The sequence below is a fragment of the Aethalodelphis obliquidens genome, unplaced genomic scaffold (genome assembly GCF_003676395.1).
Source record: "Aethalodelphis obliquidens isolate GAN/ISIS:26980383/991018 unplaced genomic scaffold, ASM367639v1 scaffold3, whole genome shotgun sequence".
In the NCBI taxonomy this organism is placed as follows: domain Eukaryota; kingdom Metazoa; phylum Chordata; class Mammalia; order Artiodactyla; family Delphinidae; genus Aethalodelphis; species Aethalodelphis obliquidens.
The window spans coordinates 28,514,872-28,535,898 of NW_020837947.1; the positions used below are offsets into that span (position 1 = coordinate 28,514,872).

Sequence of the window (21,027 nt, forward strand, 5' to 3'; positions counted from 1 at the left end):
ACTGCTGTGGCCCTGGTTCAACCCCTGGTCGGGGAACTGAGATCCTGCAAGCCGCCCGGAACAACCAAAACAAAAGAAAAGAAATTCTCTTCGAACTACCAGAATTTTAATGAACTCTTCAGAAGAACCACAAAAAGCTATCGATGTTGGAGATTAAATAATATAACCCCTGGCATCTCGGACAGCTTAACGTATCTCTCTAAAATGAATAGTTTATTTTTCCTCAATCATCATGCCGTCATTTGGTTGTGCTGCATTTTCTTTTGGAAATCTCAAAGCATTTAGCTAACAAGAGTTCATGGTTATTCCCAAGAAAATCTGATCCAGCTATAAAGGTTTATATTCCAATTCAATGAAATCAGTGCATCTCTTCCCCAGTTAACCTGTATGTTTCTCCTCTTGCCATAGACTGTCATATAAATCTGTTAACAGTGTTAGGTACATTGTTTTCAATGACCTGGCCATTTGTTTTATCAAGTAGACTTTGTGCCTTTCCTTTATTTATTCATTGTATTCCTTTGTGGTGACATTGAAAAGGCCCTACCTCCTGGGGACACTTGCTGCTTTGGGATCTGATTTAATGGATACGTAGAATGACACGGCAAACCAGTGAATGACTAAATAAGTGAAGGAGTGAGTGAATGAATGAGTGATTGCCTCCCTTTCATGGATGAGACACGGTCTGAGGGGCATGTGAGGTCATGTGATGGGCAGAAAGCCACACACTGATGTCGTAGTAGTGCCCAGTTGACAGATGCCAAGATTATTTTCTTTGCTCTATTTCGCTATCAACTGTTTAAAATCCTCATAAAATATCAACATGAAAAAGTAAACATGGAAAAATAAGCCACACACAAATTACATGGCTTTTTAAAATGAATGTAATGTGCAAAGAATAACGAGTAAAAAGTATAGTGGGGGGGATAGTTTTTCCCTTGATGGGGTATAGGTTATTCACTGTGAGTCCTTCCTCTCCGTCAAATGGATTCAGTAATACTTTGGGGTAATGCTCTTTGTAGTTTTTGCATAAAACACTTTGGATATATGCCCATTGTGTTCTTTTTAAGCAGACGCCTTTAGTGGAAAACACACACACACACAATTACGTTCACGGTTGCCCACTGTATCATGACAAGTAGGAAGAGGACACTAGAAAGGTCCTACATAATGAGAGATCAGCAATTGTTATATGTACACTTGCACTTTATTTCATTTTTCTCCACATTTGGACAGATCAGGAATAAATTTGATTACGTTTCCACTGAGAGCCTTTTTTTCCCAGGAATACATATCAACAGAATTTCAATGAGCATAAAATAAAAACGTTCTGCATTTTGTATGAAAGTTTGATTTAAATGGTCTTAACAACAAAAAGAAAAGAAAAAAGCTGTTCAAGTAACCCTCCCAAGGGGAGTCAACTGCTTTTCAGCGCTTCCTGCGCTGGTGCCTTCTCTCCATCCGCTGCTCAGATATTCGTGAATTGCTTCCAGCACTGCTTTCTCTCTCCCTCTGCTTTTGTGGCGCGGCTCTCCCTCCCTCCCTCTGGCTTCTGGTCTTTCTTACTCCTTCTCTCAGCTACTTAACTACAGCTCCCACTGGAACTTGCACAATCAAAACGAGCTCTCCTCTCCAGCAGCCTCCAGAACTCATCACCTGGAGCAGAGCGACTCGCCCAGTGCACCCGCCGCAGAGCGGCCAGGTAGCTGGGGCCGCGCAGCGGGTGCCCTTCTCCGGCTCCGCGGCAGCAGGAGCCTCTCCCCGGAATCCGCTGCATCCCGGGGTCCTGTGGCGGTGATGCCTGCGTTTCGGAGCAATGATGGAAAGAGAAGAGCCACTGCCGGTGACAACTGAGAGTGCGGAGAGGTTGCTGCAGTAGCCAGTGCTGCAGAATGTGTGAGTGAAAACCTGAGCCCTGCTAGATTCTCCATCACGCTCGGTCTTCGTTAACTATCTCCAGGAGGCACACCGAGAACCAGATGCATTGACCAGGCAGGTGCCACCCTGGATCTATAACTGTGAACTCCCCACTGTGGAAGATGGTAAACAAAGACATGAATGGATTCCCAGTCAAGAAATGCTCAGCCTTCCAATTTTTTAAGAAGCGGGTAAGGACAGGTTTTGTCTGTTTCTTTTGTTTTCTGCTCTTGTCTGAAATGCCTTTGATTGCTTGCCTGAGGTAAGCCTAAGGTTCAGTTGCAGAGCCCTGAATGGAAGCCGCGTGTCTGGTAGCAGTGGTCCAGCTAGGAAATATACCTGCCTTGATACAAATTTGCGGGTGGGGGCCCCGAAGAGTTGATTTGGGAGAAGGGGGTTGGGCTGAGATGTCTTAAGGAAGGTTTAGAGCTGGGAATGGGAATTTCTCAATCAAAGCCACAAGATTACAAGCAGTTTCAAAGAGAATTGGCCTGGGTAGAGTTACGGCTAGCAATTTAGTCAGGGACTAATTCAGTAGCGCACTCTTGCTCTCTGTTATCTTTGAAGGCTTCAACTTTTCCCACACCTTTCATTCACTCAGTGTCAAGTGCTGCATTATCATCTTCCTGCCTCAGAAGCAGCAGCTTCTAGCTTTCCAAATCCGTCCAGCCAATAACTTGCTGAGTCTCTATCTATGGTAAAAATAGCAAAGGACTAGAATGACCTTTTACAGAAATGATAGAATCCAGCATTTTAAATCCTCTATTTCAAGAATGTCTCAATTTTACTTGGTACAACTGCCTTTCTTTTTTGTGGGCAGTCTGAATTCAAGTGATAATATGGGGTTACGCTGCTGTATACTTTTATTTCTTGAATTCCTTGTTCTATTCAGAGTTAACATTACATTGCTTGTAAGTGAGCAAAAAAAATAATAAAATAAAATAGAGGGGGGGTTCTTTTTTGTGTGTTTCACAATAAACTCAGTTCATTGTAATGGTCCCACTGGTGGTCTGCGTAAATCTGCAAATTTATACACAAGTGGGAGGTAAGAAATGAATGATTGCTAAGCAACTGATGACTGACACTCTTATGGAGAGTTTCTTTAGCAACAGAAGCTTCCTCCAGTCCCCAGCTGCCCAGCTTATTTAATACCCTGGGGCAATTCCATCAAAATGGCTCTCTTCATTCATTCTGTCCCTTCATTCAGGTCTTTTCTGTGCTGCTCCTGAAACATTAGCCCTTCACTTAAACCAGCAGCAGCACACAGTGAATTATACACTGGGCTGGACTACCTCCTACACCAAGTGGGCAAGCTGGGAAGGCAGGGCTGGGAACAGCGTGTCAGGCCAGGCCAGAGGGCTAACACAGGTTCCCACACGCCTGTGACTGAATTCTCATCAGTAAGGCAAAATCTTCCCTAAAGTCCACGGACCAAAATGTATGCATTAAAACCAAAGCAAAACCCACGCTGCCCTGGCCGCTGCTCCTGGAGCCCCAGCAGCAGGCAAGGTCTCCCACTAGAGGAGACTCAAGTTGATTTTTTTAGGTTTTCTCTTATTTTCTTTGCTATCGAAATGTACTAATAACAATATTAATTTACTGTCTAGTTTTTTTTGCTTAAGAGCATGATTTACCAATAGCCTTCAGTTGGTGCCTCTGTAGACCTTGGATTTGACAAAGAACTAACCAGGGTACTGATGTCTAATCTGAGTACTTGTAGAGAGAAAGAACTTTACACCAAGATATCCGGCTGGCAGCTTCATCTGCCTTTGAACCTGGGTCTATCACTTGCTGGAGATAGGATCAGAAATGCCCCCTCCTGCTGTCCGTACTCTTCAAGGATGGAACTAAGCAGAATATGACTTTGTGTCAAGTCATGGATGGCCCTAAGAATAAAGTCCTTGATTCTTGTCCATACGTTCTCTTTTCTGAAAGTTCTTTTCAGTTTGTACGATGACTTTGCTTTAGGTTTTGCTTTTCATTTGTTTGCTTGTTTGTTTGGGATCTTTATTTACACAGCTCATATGTAAATAAATGTGTAAAACACTAAGATAATATCCAGGTAAATCCCTCCTCCTCCCTTCTCCAGAGGTAACTGTTGTTACTGTGTTGGTGTCTATCCTTTCCAGATCTTTTCTATACATATACATTTATATACTAGAATGCCTTTGTTTTCAGCTAATAATCCATTTTTCTTATATTTTATTGTTGACGTTCCACACATTTCTGCACATTTTATTTTTACCCTACTTAGACAGTCTTACAAAGTGAACCTTTGTGCCCACGTTAAACTATGAATAGATCTTGGAAAAAAAGCCATAGGTTTTTTAGGGCTTACTAAACACATGGAGGTTTGGACCCAAATTCTGATGGCAGAAAGCTTCAACAGTGTTTTCTATGCCTCTGAGACATTTCAAAAGGAGCGTAAGAAGGTAGCAAAAAGGGAAGGCAGAACGATCCACCCTATCGTTCATTTAGGATAGTAAGTGTAGCACCATTTATTGAGTGCTTACTTTGTTCTCCAAGTTATGGGTCAAGTGCTTTATATGTGTTAGCTCTTTAAATCCTCATAGCCACCCTATGAAGTAAGAAAGCTTATTAAATGTGCAAAGGATGGCTTAAAAGAGATTAAACAACTAGCCCAAGATCACTTAGCTAAAAAGTAGCAGAGCCAAAATTCAAACTTTCTTTGACCCAAAGCACATAGTCTTAATCCAGACTTTCTAATTCAAATCATGCTCCTAGGGACTTCCCTCCCTGGTGCTCCAGTGGTTAAGACTCTGCCCTCTTATTGTAGGCGGCCCCGAGTTCAATCCCTGGTCAGGGAACTAGATCCCACATGCTGCAACTAAAAAAAAGAAAAGATCCCACATGCCTCAACAAAGATCTCGCAGGTGGCAATGAAGGTCCCTCGTGCCACACATAAGCTATGGCACAACCAAAGTAAATAAATAAATATTTAAAAACAAACAAACAAAATTATGCTCCCACCTTTTTTTTTTTTCCATAACAGAATCTTTTCTTTCCCCAAATGAAATCTTTATGCCATTACACAATTTATAAAACCTATGAAGGCAGCCAGTCCTCAGTTGATGTCTCTCGAAGCTCCTTTCCAACCCTCAGTCGTGACCGAGGCAGCTCTGGGGAACCCAGCTTCAAGGAACACAATCTGAAGAAAGACATTCCCGGTGCTAGTTTCCCCAAATCCTTTGGATTGATGCTTTCCACGCTCATGTCTTAAAAGCTCAACTAAATCAGCTTTAGTTGAGAATCGCTAAGCTAACCTCAGTGAGAGTTCTGCTTGCATTCTCTACGTGTTAATGATAAGTTAACATTAGATGCCAATGGATTATGTTGTATTCTTAGAATTTCTGAAAAATTTGTTTAAGATGAATGCAAAAATGTCCTTATCATCTTTATTGTTACAATCCAAGAGCTTTAAAAGTTAACATGTTTGCTAAAGATAAGCCATTTTCATGGATTTAAAGATTTGCTCATGGTTCAGTTTCTTGCATTATGACTCAGAAAACACCAACAAATGACGTTATCTTCAACTTGATAATCCATTTTGGAAATATGCTAGGTATGTAAAAAGACTTCTATACATCTTTTGTAACATTTCAAAGGATAACTAGCCCGTATGGAATTTTGGGTTTGGAATGCACCTTAGAAATTCTTTCACTGACCTCCCTATTTTAAAGATGTAGAAACTGAGTGCTTGGCAGGTGAATCACTTACTCAAATTAAAATGAGCCCAACCACCCCTCACAGGTAGGGTTTTCACTTCCAAATCAAGTGTGCTTTCCTCTTTATTATGCTCTCAAAGTAGTTCAGTGCTTTATGCCTTACTCATTCATATTTCTTATAGCAAACAGAGTAGGGACAAAATCCAGCTCTTGTCTTCCTAGAGCTAACTGCCTCATGACCACCAACTTTGACAGGACGCAATTCTTGTCAAACTTGTCTCGACTCACTAAGTGATACTTTTATGCTTTTGAGCAATCCCTTGCATTGTTCTTTACTAATGACACATTTTATAATAACTATCACTTATACAGCACTAATATCACTGACCACTGTTCTAAGAGGTTTTCATATACTACATATTTAATTTCTCAAACATGAAAAGTCTAAGGGAGATATTATTGTCATCCCAATATCACAGATGAAGAAGGTGAGGTGGGCCGAGGAGGAGGAAGTAGTCTTACATCATACAGGTAGCTCATGGCAGAGTTAGGGTTTGGGTCAAAACATCTGGCTGCAGAGTCTGTATCCTTCACTGCTGTACTTCCTGTCTGTGACATCAAACAATCCAGTGTGGTCAGAAGAGACATGAAGAGGTCTGATGGCCCTAGCTTCCTCCCTTCTCTAAAAATGATGGGGAGCAAAGCAAAGGGTTTCAGCCTGGTTATGACGTTTCCTCTAGCAGAGCTGAGAGATGAAATTAACATCCCTGACGTGGTTATTCTCCACCACTGTTTCATACACCGCATCCCTTTACATCTTATTTCCCTTTACTGTTCTATTATGTCTGCTTAAAGCAACTGAATTGGAATGATAACAAAGGTCCTTTTCTTATGTGAAACCCTTTATGTCTTCTCAGGAGGCTAGAGTTTACTGAGTGTTTACTAAGGGCCAGGCCTTACTAGTGCAGCACTTTACTCATGTAATCGGCACAGTCACTCCATTATGCCCATTTCACAGCCAAGGACACTGAGTCAGAGAAGTTAAGTAACTGGTCCAAGGTCATGGTGCTAGGAAGAGGTGTAGCCAGAATACAAACTCAGGCAGTCAGCTTTAGCACCACCAGTATTTCCATTTGACCCACTGGAGTGAATGGCTATGAGGCTAACACCGCTTCAGGGTTAGCTCTTCCCACTGGATCATCTGTGAAGATGATCCAGAGACGATTAATTGGTGGGGAGCGGGGGGTGGGGGGGCAGAGGTGGCGGTGGTGGTCGTAGCTGTGGAGAATTACATTTCCCACACGACTCCTCAGGGCTGTAGGAATCAGAAGTCTGCGTCAGATTTCTCCAAGATATATTTGATCATACTTCCTGGAACCATGGTGGAGATTCCAATGGCTTCTACTGTGCTGTCTTCAGAGATAGCTAAAATCTGAGCCCTTTGAGTCCCTCCTGTGTGCACTCGACAGCACAGCACACAGCCCCAGTCACAGTGTACTGTAATCTTAGGGCCCACCTGGATCTCCCACAGGGCAGAAAGGTCCTTAAGGACAGAGAACCCATAACCTTGTTCACTATATCCCCTACCAGTCAAACCATATTTGTTAAATGAATGTATGAATAAAATGAATAAATGAATCCTTACATTAACTGGTCCCTAATTCGTCGCCTTGTCCTCCTCCTCCACTTTCTTCTGTCTTGAGATAGTTGAACGGCTTAGGGATCTAATGTATTTTAGTTCTCTCTGTGTTTGAATATGAATTATATATAAATGAAGACTTTGAAAAATAACTTAAATCTGATTCAAAGACATGTTGTCACTACCCTTAGCAGCTGGCAGGGAAACTCGAACTCAGATCATTTAATGAGCAATGACCACACCTTTTCTGTAATGCTTTTCCTGTCAGGACAAACAAGACAGACATAGTCATGACTTACTAATCTCTTTTGATTTTATATTAATATAAATCACTGACTTCAACACTATACATTATGCATTATGTATTCTCCCACCTAGAATCCTTAAAATATTTTCCCAGTTATTGTTTTTCCTCATTTTTCAATGTGATCTTAGGAGCTACTGAGTGTGAAGAAAAGCTTGAACTCAAGAGGGCTTTTCTGCTTTGACCAGTGAGTCTTAGAGGGTTTGGACTGAAGCAGGGACTGGCTAGGCTTGGCTGTGCTGGGGGATTACTCTTCAGTACCATAGGACGCAGGTAAGGAGTATCAGGTATTTGTCACCCCAGCAGCTCTCAAGAAAGCCCACGAAGGACTTCCCTGGTGGCGCAGTGGTTAAGAACCCGCCTGCCAATGCAGGGGACACGGGTTCAAGCCCTGGTCTGGGAAGGTCGCACATGCCGCGGAGCAACTAAGCCCGTAAGCCACAACTACTGAACCTGAGCCCTCAAGCCACAACTACTGAGCCCGTGTGTTACAACTACTGAAGCTTGTGCACCACAACGAAAGGTAGACTCCACTTGCCGCAACTAGAGAAAGCCCGCGCGCAGCAACGAAGACCCAATGCAACTAAAAATCAAAATAATAAATAAATAAATTATTTTTTTAAAAAAAGAAAGAAGGTCAGTTGCAACCACCTCCCCAGGTCCTTGGTCTAAGGGCAGGCGGACCAAGCAATTGGCCAGGTTCCTCTGGCAGCCTGCACAGTGAGCTGGCAAATTTTAAAAGCTCTGTGTGGGAGGAAAAGGAGAAGGAGGCAGGAGGAGGACAATGGGGAGAGCAGACAGCCAAGCGAGCTGGGTGCTGCCTCAGCTTCCTTCTGCAGCGGCTCTGGCGTTTGCAGAAAGGATTACTATTAGAGTTTGTTTTCTCTCACACCTATTTCTTCGCAGCATTCTAAAATGATTTCATAAGTATTTACAACAAAGGGAAATGAAAATCAGGGCTGTAACTAGGACGGTAGGAGACTCTTCCCCTTGGTGGTTCAAGATGCCAAAATATTACTCTAATTGCCTTCCAGAGCCTGCTGTGACATTTTTCTGGGAAGAGTACGCTGAGCTATTTTTATAACTTTGGGGTCACCTTGGTCTCTTTTTTCCTCCTAGGTCAGGGCATTCACCCAAAATGCCATTTGTTTGGGGAATGACTGGTCCTAAGGTTCTTTTCTTTCACTCTTCTCTCTTCCTCTTCTTCCTCCTTTTCTTTTTCTTCTTCTTTTCTCTTTTTTTTTTTCTCCCTCCACCCCTCTCCCTCTCTTTCTCTCCTGTCTCTGGAGGATAAGCGCACATCAAGGCCAAAGAGAGAAAAACCTGACATGAAATACCCCTAGATTCATCTTCCATGGAGAACAGAGAACCCATGTTCTTCTTACCCAATGCTTCAGGAATATCTTGCCATCTCCGAGGCTGTTAGAGTGAAATCGGCTAGTGTGGAAGATCCTGACAGCTCCAAGATTTTAGTTTCTAAAAATAGCAAGGTGAAAAGGGCCCCAAGATAGTTAAAACACTTTAAGACTCAAATCTTTGTAGGATCAATATTAAAATATACCAAGAAGGAAAAAAAATCAAAGTTAATTGATAAGTAAAAATATGTATTTTCAATGTTTTTCGTTACAAACATCATCTTTTCTATAGAATGCTCTTTCTGAAAATTGACCGAATTTCCTTTGAACCCTGAATCTGTCTAGATCTGTGATAATTTGGGTTATATTGTAGAAAAAAAAAGTGTAAGAAAGAAAACTGTGAGTATATATCTTCTAGAGTAGTTAAAAAGATTCAAGGAAAGCTAAGGAGCAAAACAGTGGAGAGGTAGAGTAAAAGCAAAGACATTAAAAAGGAACAATATATAACAATAAAATATATGTAACAATAAAAATGTTATATATATAATATATCAACAATATATGTTATGTATATATAACATATATCGATAATATATGTTTAATGGATCGATAAAAACAATTAAAAGGGCTTGGGGAGAAGGTGTAATTGTAATAACAAAACTCAGTTAAACAGAGAGGGTATTGATAAAGAGAGAGATTAAGAATTTAAGGAAACCTTGGTGTGTTTTCCACTGCTTTCAATAGTGCCATAGCAACACATAAAAGTGAAGAACTAGAACCCAAGGCCTTAATGAATTAAAATACTTTAACGCAGGTAGTGAAATGCTGTTTTTGTTTGGTCAGGCTTGGTAGAAACTAGATTTGAGCACTGAACTCTAAACTGTGTTCTATTTTGATGACTAGTTTGACATTTTTATGATGCTAGATGTAAATAATTTTTTTAATAACCTTGTAACAAGTGGGAGGGCTTGATATATGAATACCCATATCTTGTACATCAATTTTACTGTGATTAACCAGAAAAGCTGAATGAATATATTGGTAGTTTACTGAAGAATATGTTTAATGGGATTACAAAGCTTAAGGAGTTAAGAGATATCAAAGACATCCACGGCACTTAATTCATGGAGGTAGATTATAAAATTTCTAATTCATCTCTTGGTGAGAAGTAAAAAAAGCTTCCAGAAACTATCTTTGATTTTCATGGGGAAATAGAGTTTGCATTAGTTTCTTAAGGCTGCTGTAACAAAGTTCCGTGTACTGAATGGCTTAAACAGTAGAAATGTATTGCCTCACTGTTCTGGAAGCTTGAAGCTTCAGAAGAAGGGGTCAGCAGAGTTGGTTCCTCTTGAGGGCTCTTATCCAGGCCTCTCTTCTGGGCTTGTAGATGGCCATCTTCTCTATATGTCTTCTCTCCACATGTACCTGTCCAAATTTTCCTTTCTTATAAGGACACTAGTAAGTTGAACTAGGGACCACCTTATTTTAACTTGGTTACTTCTGTTAAGATTTTATCTCCAAATAAGTTCACATTCTGAGGCTCTATGGTTAGGACTTCAATATAATAATTTGAGGGGGACACAGTTCAACCCATAACAGAAGTTTTTCCTTATCATTGAAACTTCAGTTATATCTGAAATGGAGGAACATCCCAATAGGATGGGCTCTAAGGTATAAATTTTTACTTTGTTAAAATTATTTGCAAATTCTAGGAAGCAAAATATTGCAGAAAATCTATAACACTGGAGAGTATCAGGTGAGACAGAGAGGTTTGGCACACAAGAATATGTTTTTAAAAAGATGGTGAGGGGCTTCCCTGGTGGTGCAGTGGTTGAGAGTCCGCCTGCCGATGCAGGGGACACGGGTTCGTGCCCCGGTCCGGGAAGACCCCACATGCCGCGGAGCGGCTAGGCCCGTGAGCCACGGCCGCTGAGCCTGTGAGTCCAGAGCCTGTGCTCCGCAACGGGAGAGGCCACAACAGTGAGAGGCCTGTGTACCGCAAAAAAAAAAAAAGATGGTGAGGACTTCCCTGGTGGTGCAGTGGTTGAGAATCCGCTTGCCAATGCAGGGGACACGGGTTCAATCCCTGGTCTGGGAAGATCCCACATGTCACGGAGCAACTAAGCCTATGTGCCACAACTACTGAGCCCACGTGCTGCAACTACTAAAGCCCGTGCACCTAGAGCCTGTGCTCTGCAGCAAGAGAAGCCTGCGCACTGCAAAGACCCAATGCAGCCAAAAACAAAACAAAACAAAAAAAACAGTGGTGATGTGTTAGAAGTGGGAATAGTAACTGGGAAAAAAGTGCTGCTAAATGTTATGTAATAAAGCTTGAGGAGCTATATGGCTGATAAGATGTCTAATACAGCATCAGAAACTTACAACTGATGATGTATCAATATTGGTTCATTAATTGTAATGAATGTACTATATCAATGTAAGATGCTAATAATGGGGAAATTGGGTATATGTATATGGGAACTCTCCATTGCCTCAGTTTTTCTGTAAATCTAAAACTATACTAAAAAATGAAGTTCATTAAAAAATTTAAAAGGCAAAAAAAAGCTTACAACTAAAATAAAAAAAGCTCTGTAAATGAATTTCTCCAAAGAACATCAATATAATTGCTTCCTCTTCCAACCACTTAACCTCAAAGATTAAATGTTACATAGTAAGAACCAGGATCTGGCACTTACTGTATACAGGGCCTTGCTTACCAGCTTTGGCAAAGCAGTCATATCTAATTTATTTGTCTATTAGTCAGCTTCTACGTAAAAGGGCCCACACCTTCTCACCTTGCCTAATACTATGGTGAGGCCATTGCTAATAATTAGTCTTCCAGGCCAAAATGAACACATTAAATCAGGCATTTGAGAGTAACCCTTCAGACCTAATCTCAATTAGATGGAATTCTTTTATCTGGTATCTTGACAGTTATCTCTTGTATTATGTATTTTATTCTTTTCCAAAAATCGGAAAATTTCTAACAATGCCTTTTTCCTAAAGTCATTATCTTTCAAACAATAGGTTCAGAATGTGTTGAAAAGCCTCCTTTTTTTTTTTTAATAGTATCATCATCAACAGCCAACATGAATTGAGCACCTATATGTGTTAGGCATTATGGTAGGAATGCAGATATAAGAAATTATATTTTCCTTTAACAAGGACCTACTATATAGCACAGAGAACAATACTCAATATCTTGTAATAATCTATAAAGCAAAAGAATCTGAAAAATAATATGTGTGTGTGTGTGTGTGTGTGTGTGTGTGTGTGTGTATAAACTGAATCACTTTACTGTACATCTAAAGCTAACACAATATTGTAAACCAACTATACTTCAATTAAAAAAAAGAAGGGCTTTCCTGGTGGCACAGTGGTTGAGAGTCCACCTGCCGATGCAGGGGACACGGGTTCGTGTCCCGGTCCGGGAGAAGCCTGCGTACCGCAAAACAAACAAACAAACAAAAAAAAAACAATTTAAAAAATTTATATTTTCCTTTAGTCTCCCCATCTTACCCCATCCCCAAGAACTTGGATCACATCTCCCTGTTATGTATATACCCTTTATAGCACCTTGTACTTTTTTTCATGATACCTATAAATCTGTTATCACATATTGGTGTAGCTATTTAATTAATGCCCTTTACATTAATTAATATCCTCCTGGACTATGACCTCTATGAGGGCAGGGACCTTCTCTCTCTTTTGCTTCCAGTTATACCCTCATGGCTTGGTACCTGGAGGGTTATCAATACATCCTATTGAAACAAATAAAAAGATAGGATATTATGAAATTCTGATTATGGGGGAGAGGAGAGAGGAGTTAATCTTAAAACTCACATTGAAATGAAAAGTCCCTTACATTTTATTCTGCTTTGTTTTAAACGGAGGCATATATGAAGACTCCATGTCTGAGAAACATTTGTATTCTAAATGACATCTCTTTGGAAGCTGTTTTCTTTTCTATCATTTACTGTTCCCTGTGAAGAGATCCACATTAATAAATTGTCCTTATAATTTAGCAGTAGGCTAAAGATTTTTCTTCTCTGAAAGAAATCACACTTAGCATGATATAATCCCACAGGTTTGCCTCAGTTGCCAGGAAACTCAAAGCTAAATTTAAAGGTAAATTTCAGTTGAACAAATTAGACAAATCTTTAGAAATGACTTCTCAGTTGCTGAATTTGGTTTTGAGCTTGTGTTTGTATTGTAACTCTCTTGTTATACGTATCTCATTGTAATCTGCCTCAGATGGTCTTAAAAGTAAGGTAGATGGTATATAATATAAATAAAAAAGCAAAAAGGACTTATCAGGGACGAGTTCCAAATATTAAAAGTGACTAGGGCTTCCCTGGTGGCGCAGTGGTTGAGAGTCTGCCTGCCGATTCAGGGGACACGGGTTCATGCCCCAATCCGGGAAGATCCCACGTGCCGCGGAGCGGCTGGGCCCGTGAGCCATGGCCGCTGAGCCTGCGCATCCGGAGCCTGTGCTCCGCAATGGGAGAGGCCACAACAGTGAGAGGCCCGCATACCGCAAAAAAAAAAAGTGGCTAAAGATTACACAAATACATCACTATGGTGATATACAGCACGCACAGAAGAAATGTATTTCTAAGCTATAAAGTGCTTCTCTGCTAGCTTTTCCTCTTGAAAATGCTGCTTGCCTCAGACCTACTGAAATTAACCACTGGACAACAGAGCTAACGTTTAAACTGTAGGTTTATTAGCTCGGCTATCCTATGTAAGCCACTGGGACGCAAAGTAAAGCTATAGGAATGTTTACTCTCTGTCCCCCCAAAGTAGAGTATAGTTTTCCAAATCATATCAAACCGTACTAAATTTATGTTGTTTATTGTTGCATAAAAAAATACCCCCCAAAAAGTACCCCAAAATTAGTGATCAAAACAACCCCCACTTTTTTTTTTTGCTTATGATTCTATGATTAGGAATTCACATTGACTTATTAGGATGGCTCTGCTCCATGATGCTGGCTGGATCATTCCTTGGCTGCATTCAGCTGGTGTCTAGGTTGGGCCGGAAAGCCCAAGAAAGCTTCACTCTCGTGTCTAGTGCCTCATTGCTCCTCTGTTGGCCTCTTTCTCTCTCCATGTAACTTAGCCTTCCTCACAGCATCAGGGGCTTAAGACAGTCAGACTTCTTAGAGGGCCGGTGGCTTCTAAGAGGATGGGCTCCAAGAAAGAAGTGGAATCTGCCAGTCTCCTAAGGCCCAGCCTTGGAAGTCCTACTGCATCATTTCCACTGCATTTGATTCATTAAAAAAGTCACTGGGCCAGCTCAGATTGGAGAGGTAGAGACATAAACTCCACCTCTCAATGGGAAGAGTGACAATTTACTTTTACTAACCGCTGAATGTTCCTATTTGTGCCACTGTGACATGCCATAATTTTCCAAATTGTGTCCAGTTTTACTGATTTTATCTCTAAACTTTTAAAATCAAAACATTTTCAGTTGCACTAAAAAGTAGAAGAAACACCCAAACCCTTATAGGAAAAAGCTATTAAGGACTCCTAATAGGGATCAGACAAAGCCAGTAGGATTCTTACCTGCATTCTTACCAGCTTTGTAACATTGGACAAGTTATGGAAATTTCTAAGCCTATTGACTTATCCGTAAAATGGGTTTAATGACAACACTTAGCTCTTAGAACTGTTGGGAGGATTAAATGACATAACATGTATAAAGCATTTAGCCCCAGTACCTGGTATATACTTAGACCTCAAAGCATGTTAGATATTATCAAGACAGACCTCAAAATTATGACCTACCTTTCTAGCCTACTTTTCTACATTTTTCGTTATGGTGTAAGTTGCGGTTTTACTCATGGGTATACTTGTAGACATGCTGCTCTCAAACCTCTTTGCTTTTGGATTTTATTGCTTAAAGGTCATTTCTCAAAAGACATCTGCATGATCAGTAAACTCACACTTTTATTGAGTTATTTAGATGCTTCCAGAGGCTTAGGAATTAGTGAACATAATTAATTTATCTTCTATAGATACTTCTCCCTAGAGCAACTGCAGAGGTCCAGCTTCATTACCAAAACGATATTTCATTTACCCAAGATCTCATTAAATCAAATGACACCAAATTACTCTGCTTCCTTAGCTATATGTGCACAAAGTACTGAGGAAAGAACAGATACCCAAACCCACAGGTCCAACGTGTAATCAGTTATTAATGACATTCGATCTGACTTTAATGCCAGGTTTTCCTTTCTAATCTGTCTTGCATTGCCAACCAAGAATTGATATGAGCTTGAAATTCTAAATCAGAGCGCCTTGTATCTCATGAACACTCAGATGACCTTTAAAATTCTTTTTTGGCCCCCTTTCATGAAAATATTTCTTGTTAAAGGCTCAAAAGCTTGTATTGCAATGGATTTTCATCCCTCTGTTTGAACCCTAAGATCAAGCTTTTTGGTATTTCTCTTGTCATGTGGACACTTACGCATCATCTCAACTTTCCCTTTCTCCGCATGCCTCCAGGTGGACCACTCTTCCACGAAAAGCCCTGTGGCACAGCACTGGCCAGGCTCTTCTCCTACCTCTGGGCTATTTCTTAGTCTCCTTTCAGGCTCCTCCTCCTCTCCATCCTAGGAGTAGGAGTGGCTCAGTCTGAGTGGTTGGCTAACTCGCCTGTCTCCCTGTCTCACCGTCTCTTTCTCTTTTCTCTCTCCCTCTGGTTCTCTATCTTTCTCGCTTTCCCATACACCCTCCCTCCTCTCCCCTTCCTCCTCTTGCAGCACACAGATTTATTCATTCCTGTACTTTAAATACAATCCATATGTCTTTCTTAAATTTATCAGTTCTCGGGACTTCCCTGGTGGCACAGTGGTTAAGAATCATCCTGCCAGTGCAGGGGACATGGGTTCAAGCCCTGGTCCGGGAAGGTACCACATGCTGTGGAGCAACTAAGCCTGTGCGCCACAACTACTGAAGCCTGCGTGTGTAGAGCCCGTGCTCCGCAGCAAGAGAAGCCACCGCAATGAGAAGCCCACGCACCACAAAAGAAGAGTAGCCCCCGCTCGTCACAACTAGAGAAATCTCACGCATAGCAACGAAGACCCAACACAGCCAAAAATAAATTAATTAATTAAAAAAAAAAGATCAGTTCTCTAAATGTCCGATTCCTATTCCCACTTGTCTACTTAATATTCCCATTCAAATGTCTCACGGACACCATGAATTAATCATGTCCAAAAATTAAACTCTTGATTTTCCTTCCTATCTAATTTTACCCCTTCCCCAATTTTCCCCAGCTCAGGAACTGAAATTACCATCGACTAATTCATTAGAGCCAGAAACCTAAACATTATTCCTCTTTCTTTTCTTCCAACATCAATGCAATAAACTCATCAGCACATCCTACTGAGTGTACCTCTAGAACAGATTTTGTTTTTAATCCCCCTCTTTATCTCCAGGGCCTTGGTGCAAGCCACGCCCACCACCCTATCTTATGAATTCTTTAATAAATCTTTACTCTCGTCTCTAAATCTACTCTTCCCCGCCTTTCACCTCCTTGACTGTCCCCTGAAGAAATCACAGCACTTTAGTCAGACTATAGTAATGCGGTTTTCTTGAGGAAAAAAGGCAGTGAAAGAGAACAGAACTTCCCCAGAGACTTACAGAGAAGTGGCCAACTTGACATTAAAAGCTGGGCTCCTTCTTTGTGGCAATAAACTCTTTTACCCTCTCAGATATCTCCTGTTGTGGTTTAGTTTTCTCCTTTTCTTGATTTACTTTAGTTTTTTGAATTAAAGAAGCATTTTATTTGGTGAAGAACTGAGGTATTTGGACCCTCGTGAGAACAGCGGACGCTGATCTGCTTTACTTAAATTCCATTATTCATCCCCACCTACTTCAGGGCAAAAGAAAGTCATAGGGATTAGAAAAGCTACCAGAGGCTCCGAAACCCTGTCGGAAGGAACTGGCCTGAGTCTTCCTCTGAAACTAGAATCAACAGACATATCCAAACACTGAGTATTTCCAAAGTGGAAATCTTTTCTCCATATTGGAAATCTTTCTTAAGTGGTTTATGAAACAGAAGCGTAAATAATGTTAGGGACCATATTTTTTATGAGTTTTACTGTAGTGTCAACGGACCGCTTTGGATAGTTTTCAAAGTCCTCCATATTCTGGACACGTTCAGCATCCTTTATACCTTATACCCTACACTCCCTGGCGTAACTCTTCACCTTTATTATCTCAGGAACTGGGCCCCCATCGTGTCATTCTTACCCTTCTTCCACCTGAAAAGTCCTTCTTTGGCTCGCCCCTCACCCTTAGCCTACTCTTCGCTAAATTCTACACATTCTTTCCAGCGTCAGCTGTAGTTCCATTTGATCCATGACGCTTAACCAGCTGCTAGAAATTGTACGGGTTGCTTTCTTCAAATGGCTCTTCAACGCTTAGTAAACACTGACTTATAATAATTACCCTTTTCTGATTGATTTTAATATAGGAACACAAGTAGCATTTTCACAGCACTTAATTTAGAAGATGTTCAATGATTTCTTTCTCCCTGTGTCTCACAACTCAGGAATGCAGGAGTCCTTAGCCTTTTTTTTACCAACAAGGATACTGGGCATCAGAGAGGTTATGTAACTTCCCCACGGTCACACAGAAAGAAAGGCCCACATCAGTTGGTTACATTTGAGAGTCTCTTTCCATCACATCACTTCTCTAGCAACTATTGTGGTATTTCACTGGACATCTTATACTCAACATCTATTACTGCAGGAACTTCAGAAAACGGAAATAGAGTTCTTTATTTTCATGCTAGCATTGTCAGATTCTTTGGTCTAGGAGTAGGAGGGAATCCACTTTTGTCAATACTATCTTCTAAATAGCTTTCTGCTCCCACTTCCCTTACTTACTGAGAGTCCATACTGCTGTTTCCCTAGCTCAGGCCACCTCCATCCTTCCCTGGAGAACTGCCACCACTGCCAAAGTGGCCTCCTGCTGTCAGTCTTGCCCCACGGAGCCCTCCAAACTTCAGTCTAGAAGAATTTTCTAGAAGACAAGTTAAAGCTTGTTATACCTGTGCTTAAAACATTTCAATGGTTCATCATAGCTCTCAAAATAAATTCCTAATTCCTTTTTGTTGCATATAAAACTTACTAAATTGGGCCCTTGCTCAATTCTCTCACCCCTCATGTCTTTCCCTTTCTCCTTCCCCTTCTTTATCCACTGAATTCCGGTCTCCAAGCAAGTTGAGTAACTTAATTTTTTCCACCTACACCATCCTGCCATCAATCCCGGGGCTCGTCAGCTGGGGTTTACAGACCCCTTGCAGGGAGAGAGATGTCTATGGATGGAATCCAGGAACTTGGATGGAAAGACTTACAAGTTTATTTTCACCAAATTCTAACTGAACTTTAGTATTTCCTCCAGTTACGAATGAAACCAACAAATGACAGTATTATTACCAGGATCTGTAATTTTTTTTTTTTTTTTTTTTTTGCGGTACCCGGGCCTCTCACTGTTGTGGCCTCTCCCGTTGCAGAGCAACAGGCTCCAGACGCTCAGGCTCAGCGGCCATGGCTCACGGGCGCAGCCAGTCCGCGGCATGTGGGATCTTCCTGGACCGGGGCACGAACCCGCGTCCCCTGCATCGGCAGGCGGACTCCCAACCACTGCGCCACCAGGATCTGTAATTTAATCAATAATAGAAATCACAGATATTTTCATATCACATGACAATTTTTGAAGATACTAAATACATCGTGTATGATTATCATTACTGAGAAGTTTACAGTAGTTACCAGTTCTCTTCTAAACCTTGTTACCTAATACATCAAGAATCACATATAGTACTGATTATTTATATAGTACTGAAATATTTTTTAAAATTTTGCTAACTATAGTTTAATACAATTGATTGCCTTTGTAATCCTACGTATTTTACTTCATTCATTAAAAACTTATTCTAGGGGGCTTCCCTGGTGGCACAGTGGTTGAGAGTCCGCCTGCCGATGCAGGGGACATGGGTTCGTGCCCCGGTCCGGGAAGATCCCACATGCCGCGGAGCGGCTGGGCCCGTGAGCCATGGCCGCTGAGCCTGCGCGTCCGGAGCCTATGCTCCGCAACGGGAGAGGCCACAACAGTGAGAGGCCCGCGTACCACAAAAAAAAAAAAAAAAAAAAAACACCTTATTCTAGGGACTTCCCTGGTGGCACAGGGTTAAAAATCCGCCTGCCAATGCAGGGGACAAGGGTTCGAGCCCTGGTCCGGGAAGATCCCACATGCCTTGGAGCAACTAAGCCCGTGCGCCACAACTACTGAGCCTGTGCTCTAGAGCCCATGAGCCACAACTACTGAGCCCACGTGTTGCAACTAGTGAAGCCCACGTGCCTAAAGCCCGTGCTCCGCAACAAGAGAAGCCACTGCAATAAGAAGCCTGCGCACCGCAACGAAGAGTGGCCCCCGCTCGCGGCAACTAGAGAAAGCCCGCACAGCAATGAAGACCCAACGCAGCCAAAAATAAATAAATATAATAAATAAATTTATAAAAAAAACAAACAAACTTATTCTAGGAAGGGACCTCTAGGTTTCACCAGACTGTCAGAAGGGTGAAAGCCTCAAAAAAGGCAAGATCCCCTGTTGTCATGATTCCCCTTCCTTACAATGTTCTTTTGACCTTGAACTCCACACTCTTGACCTGGCCAACACTCACTCATTCCTGAGGTCGGGATTTAAAGGTAGCCCTTGAAAGTCCTTTCCCTGATGCTCCAAGATTGGGAGAACTTCCTGTCTGCTTCGTTAGCAGTGAACTTTGCTCAGTTATGGGCTGATTTCACTATGGTACGATTATCTTTCAACCAATTGACTCTAATACACACATGAACTCTTTGAGGCCAGACCAGTGGCTTTATCCCTGTTATATCCACCATGCCCCAAACGTAGAAGTGCTCAGTGGTCCTCTGTTCGACTGATTCTTGCCCCATTTTAGCGGCATGCCATCCTGAGCCATCCATTCATACAAACATTTATCCTGAATCTCCTAAGTCCCAGGGAGTTTCTAGGCACTGGAAATGAAGCGGAGAATAAGACAGAAAGAAATTCCTGAACTAGATGCTTACATGCTCATGAAGTGAGCTAGTCAATAAGCAAAATTTAGGAAGTAAAACACTCCAGTCACAAAAGAACAATACTGTATGATTCCTCTGGTGTAAGGTACCTGGAGTAGTCAAATTCATAGAGACGGAGAGTAGAATGGTGGTTGCCAGGGGCAGAGGGGCAGAGGGGGATGAAGAGTTACTATTTAACGGGTACAGCATTTCAGTTTAGGAAGACTGGTCTGGAGGTGGATGGTGCCGATGCCACAACAATGTGAATGAACTGAACTGCACACTTAGAAACGGTTAAGATAGTAAATTTTATGTTATGTTATGTTACAATTTTTCAAAAGTAAAACACACTATACTAGATGGGAAATGTGCTGGAGAAAAGTAAAGATGGGAAGAGGGGAATAGGAAGGGCTGAGAGGTAAGAGGCTGGGATAGGCCTCAGGGCACAGGATTTCTTGCTTGTTTTGCTAGAGACCTGAGTTACAGGCACAAAGACCACCTGTTTGGAAGAAGATTCAGAAAGACCTAAATCCCATATGATCATCAGTGGGCATAAAAGCAGAGCTTTTGTAATGTGTGATGCTTAATTCCCAAGAACTGGATGCCTTTCATTCCCCTAGCACCTTCTGGGAAAAGCATACCGTCAGTGAGTGAAATCCTCAGGAAGAATACTGGCATCTCAAGCACAGCACAGGGAGATCAGCTCGGTGCTTTGTGACCGCCTGGAGGGGTGGGATAGGGAGGATGGGAGGGAGGGAGACCCAAGAGGGAGGAGATATGGGAACATATGTATATGTGTAACTGATTCACTTTGTTATAAAGCAGAAACTAACACACCATTGTAAAGCAATTACACTCCAATAAAGATGTAAAAAAAAAAATTGTTATTTGGACCTACCATTTATCTTTCCCCCTCCACTTTTCAGTTTGACATAAGCACTTCTCTGCTGTGCGCCATCAAAGAACTATGAGACCATTTGAGGAGGTGAATACGATTCGTTTTTGAAAATCAGATAATTATATCCGATTTACGTCTC

The 21,027-nt window shown here is 41.6% G+C and overlaps 1 protein-coding gene across 1 annotated transcript in view; it reads left to right on the forward strand.

Annotated features, from left to right (window-relative positions):
- Positions 1-1,472: 1,472 nt before the first annotated feature.
- The window catches only part of SGK1 (serum/glucocorticoid regulated kinase 1), a 111,440-nt gene continuing 91,885 nt past the window's right edge, over positions 1,473-21,027 (forward strand). Inside the window, exon 1 of the mRNA XM_027085986.1 lies at positions 1,473-2,105. Coding sequence (XP_026941787.1) covers positions 2,037-2,105 — 69 coding nt within the window. The 5' untranslated portion in view covers positions 1,473-2,036. The remainder of the gene's footprint in view (positions 2,106-21,027) is intronic.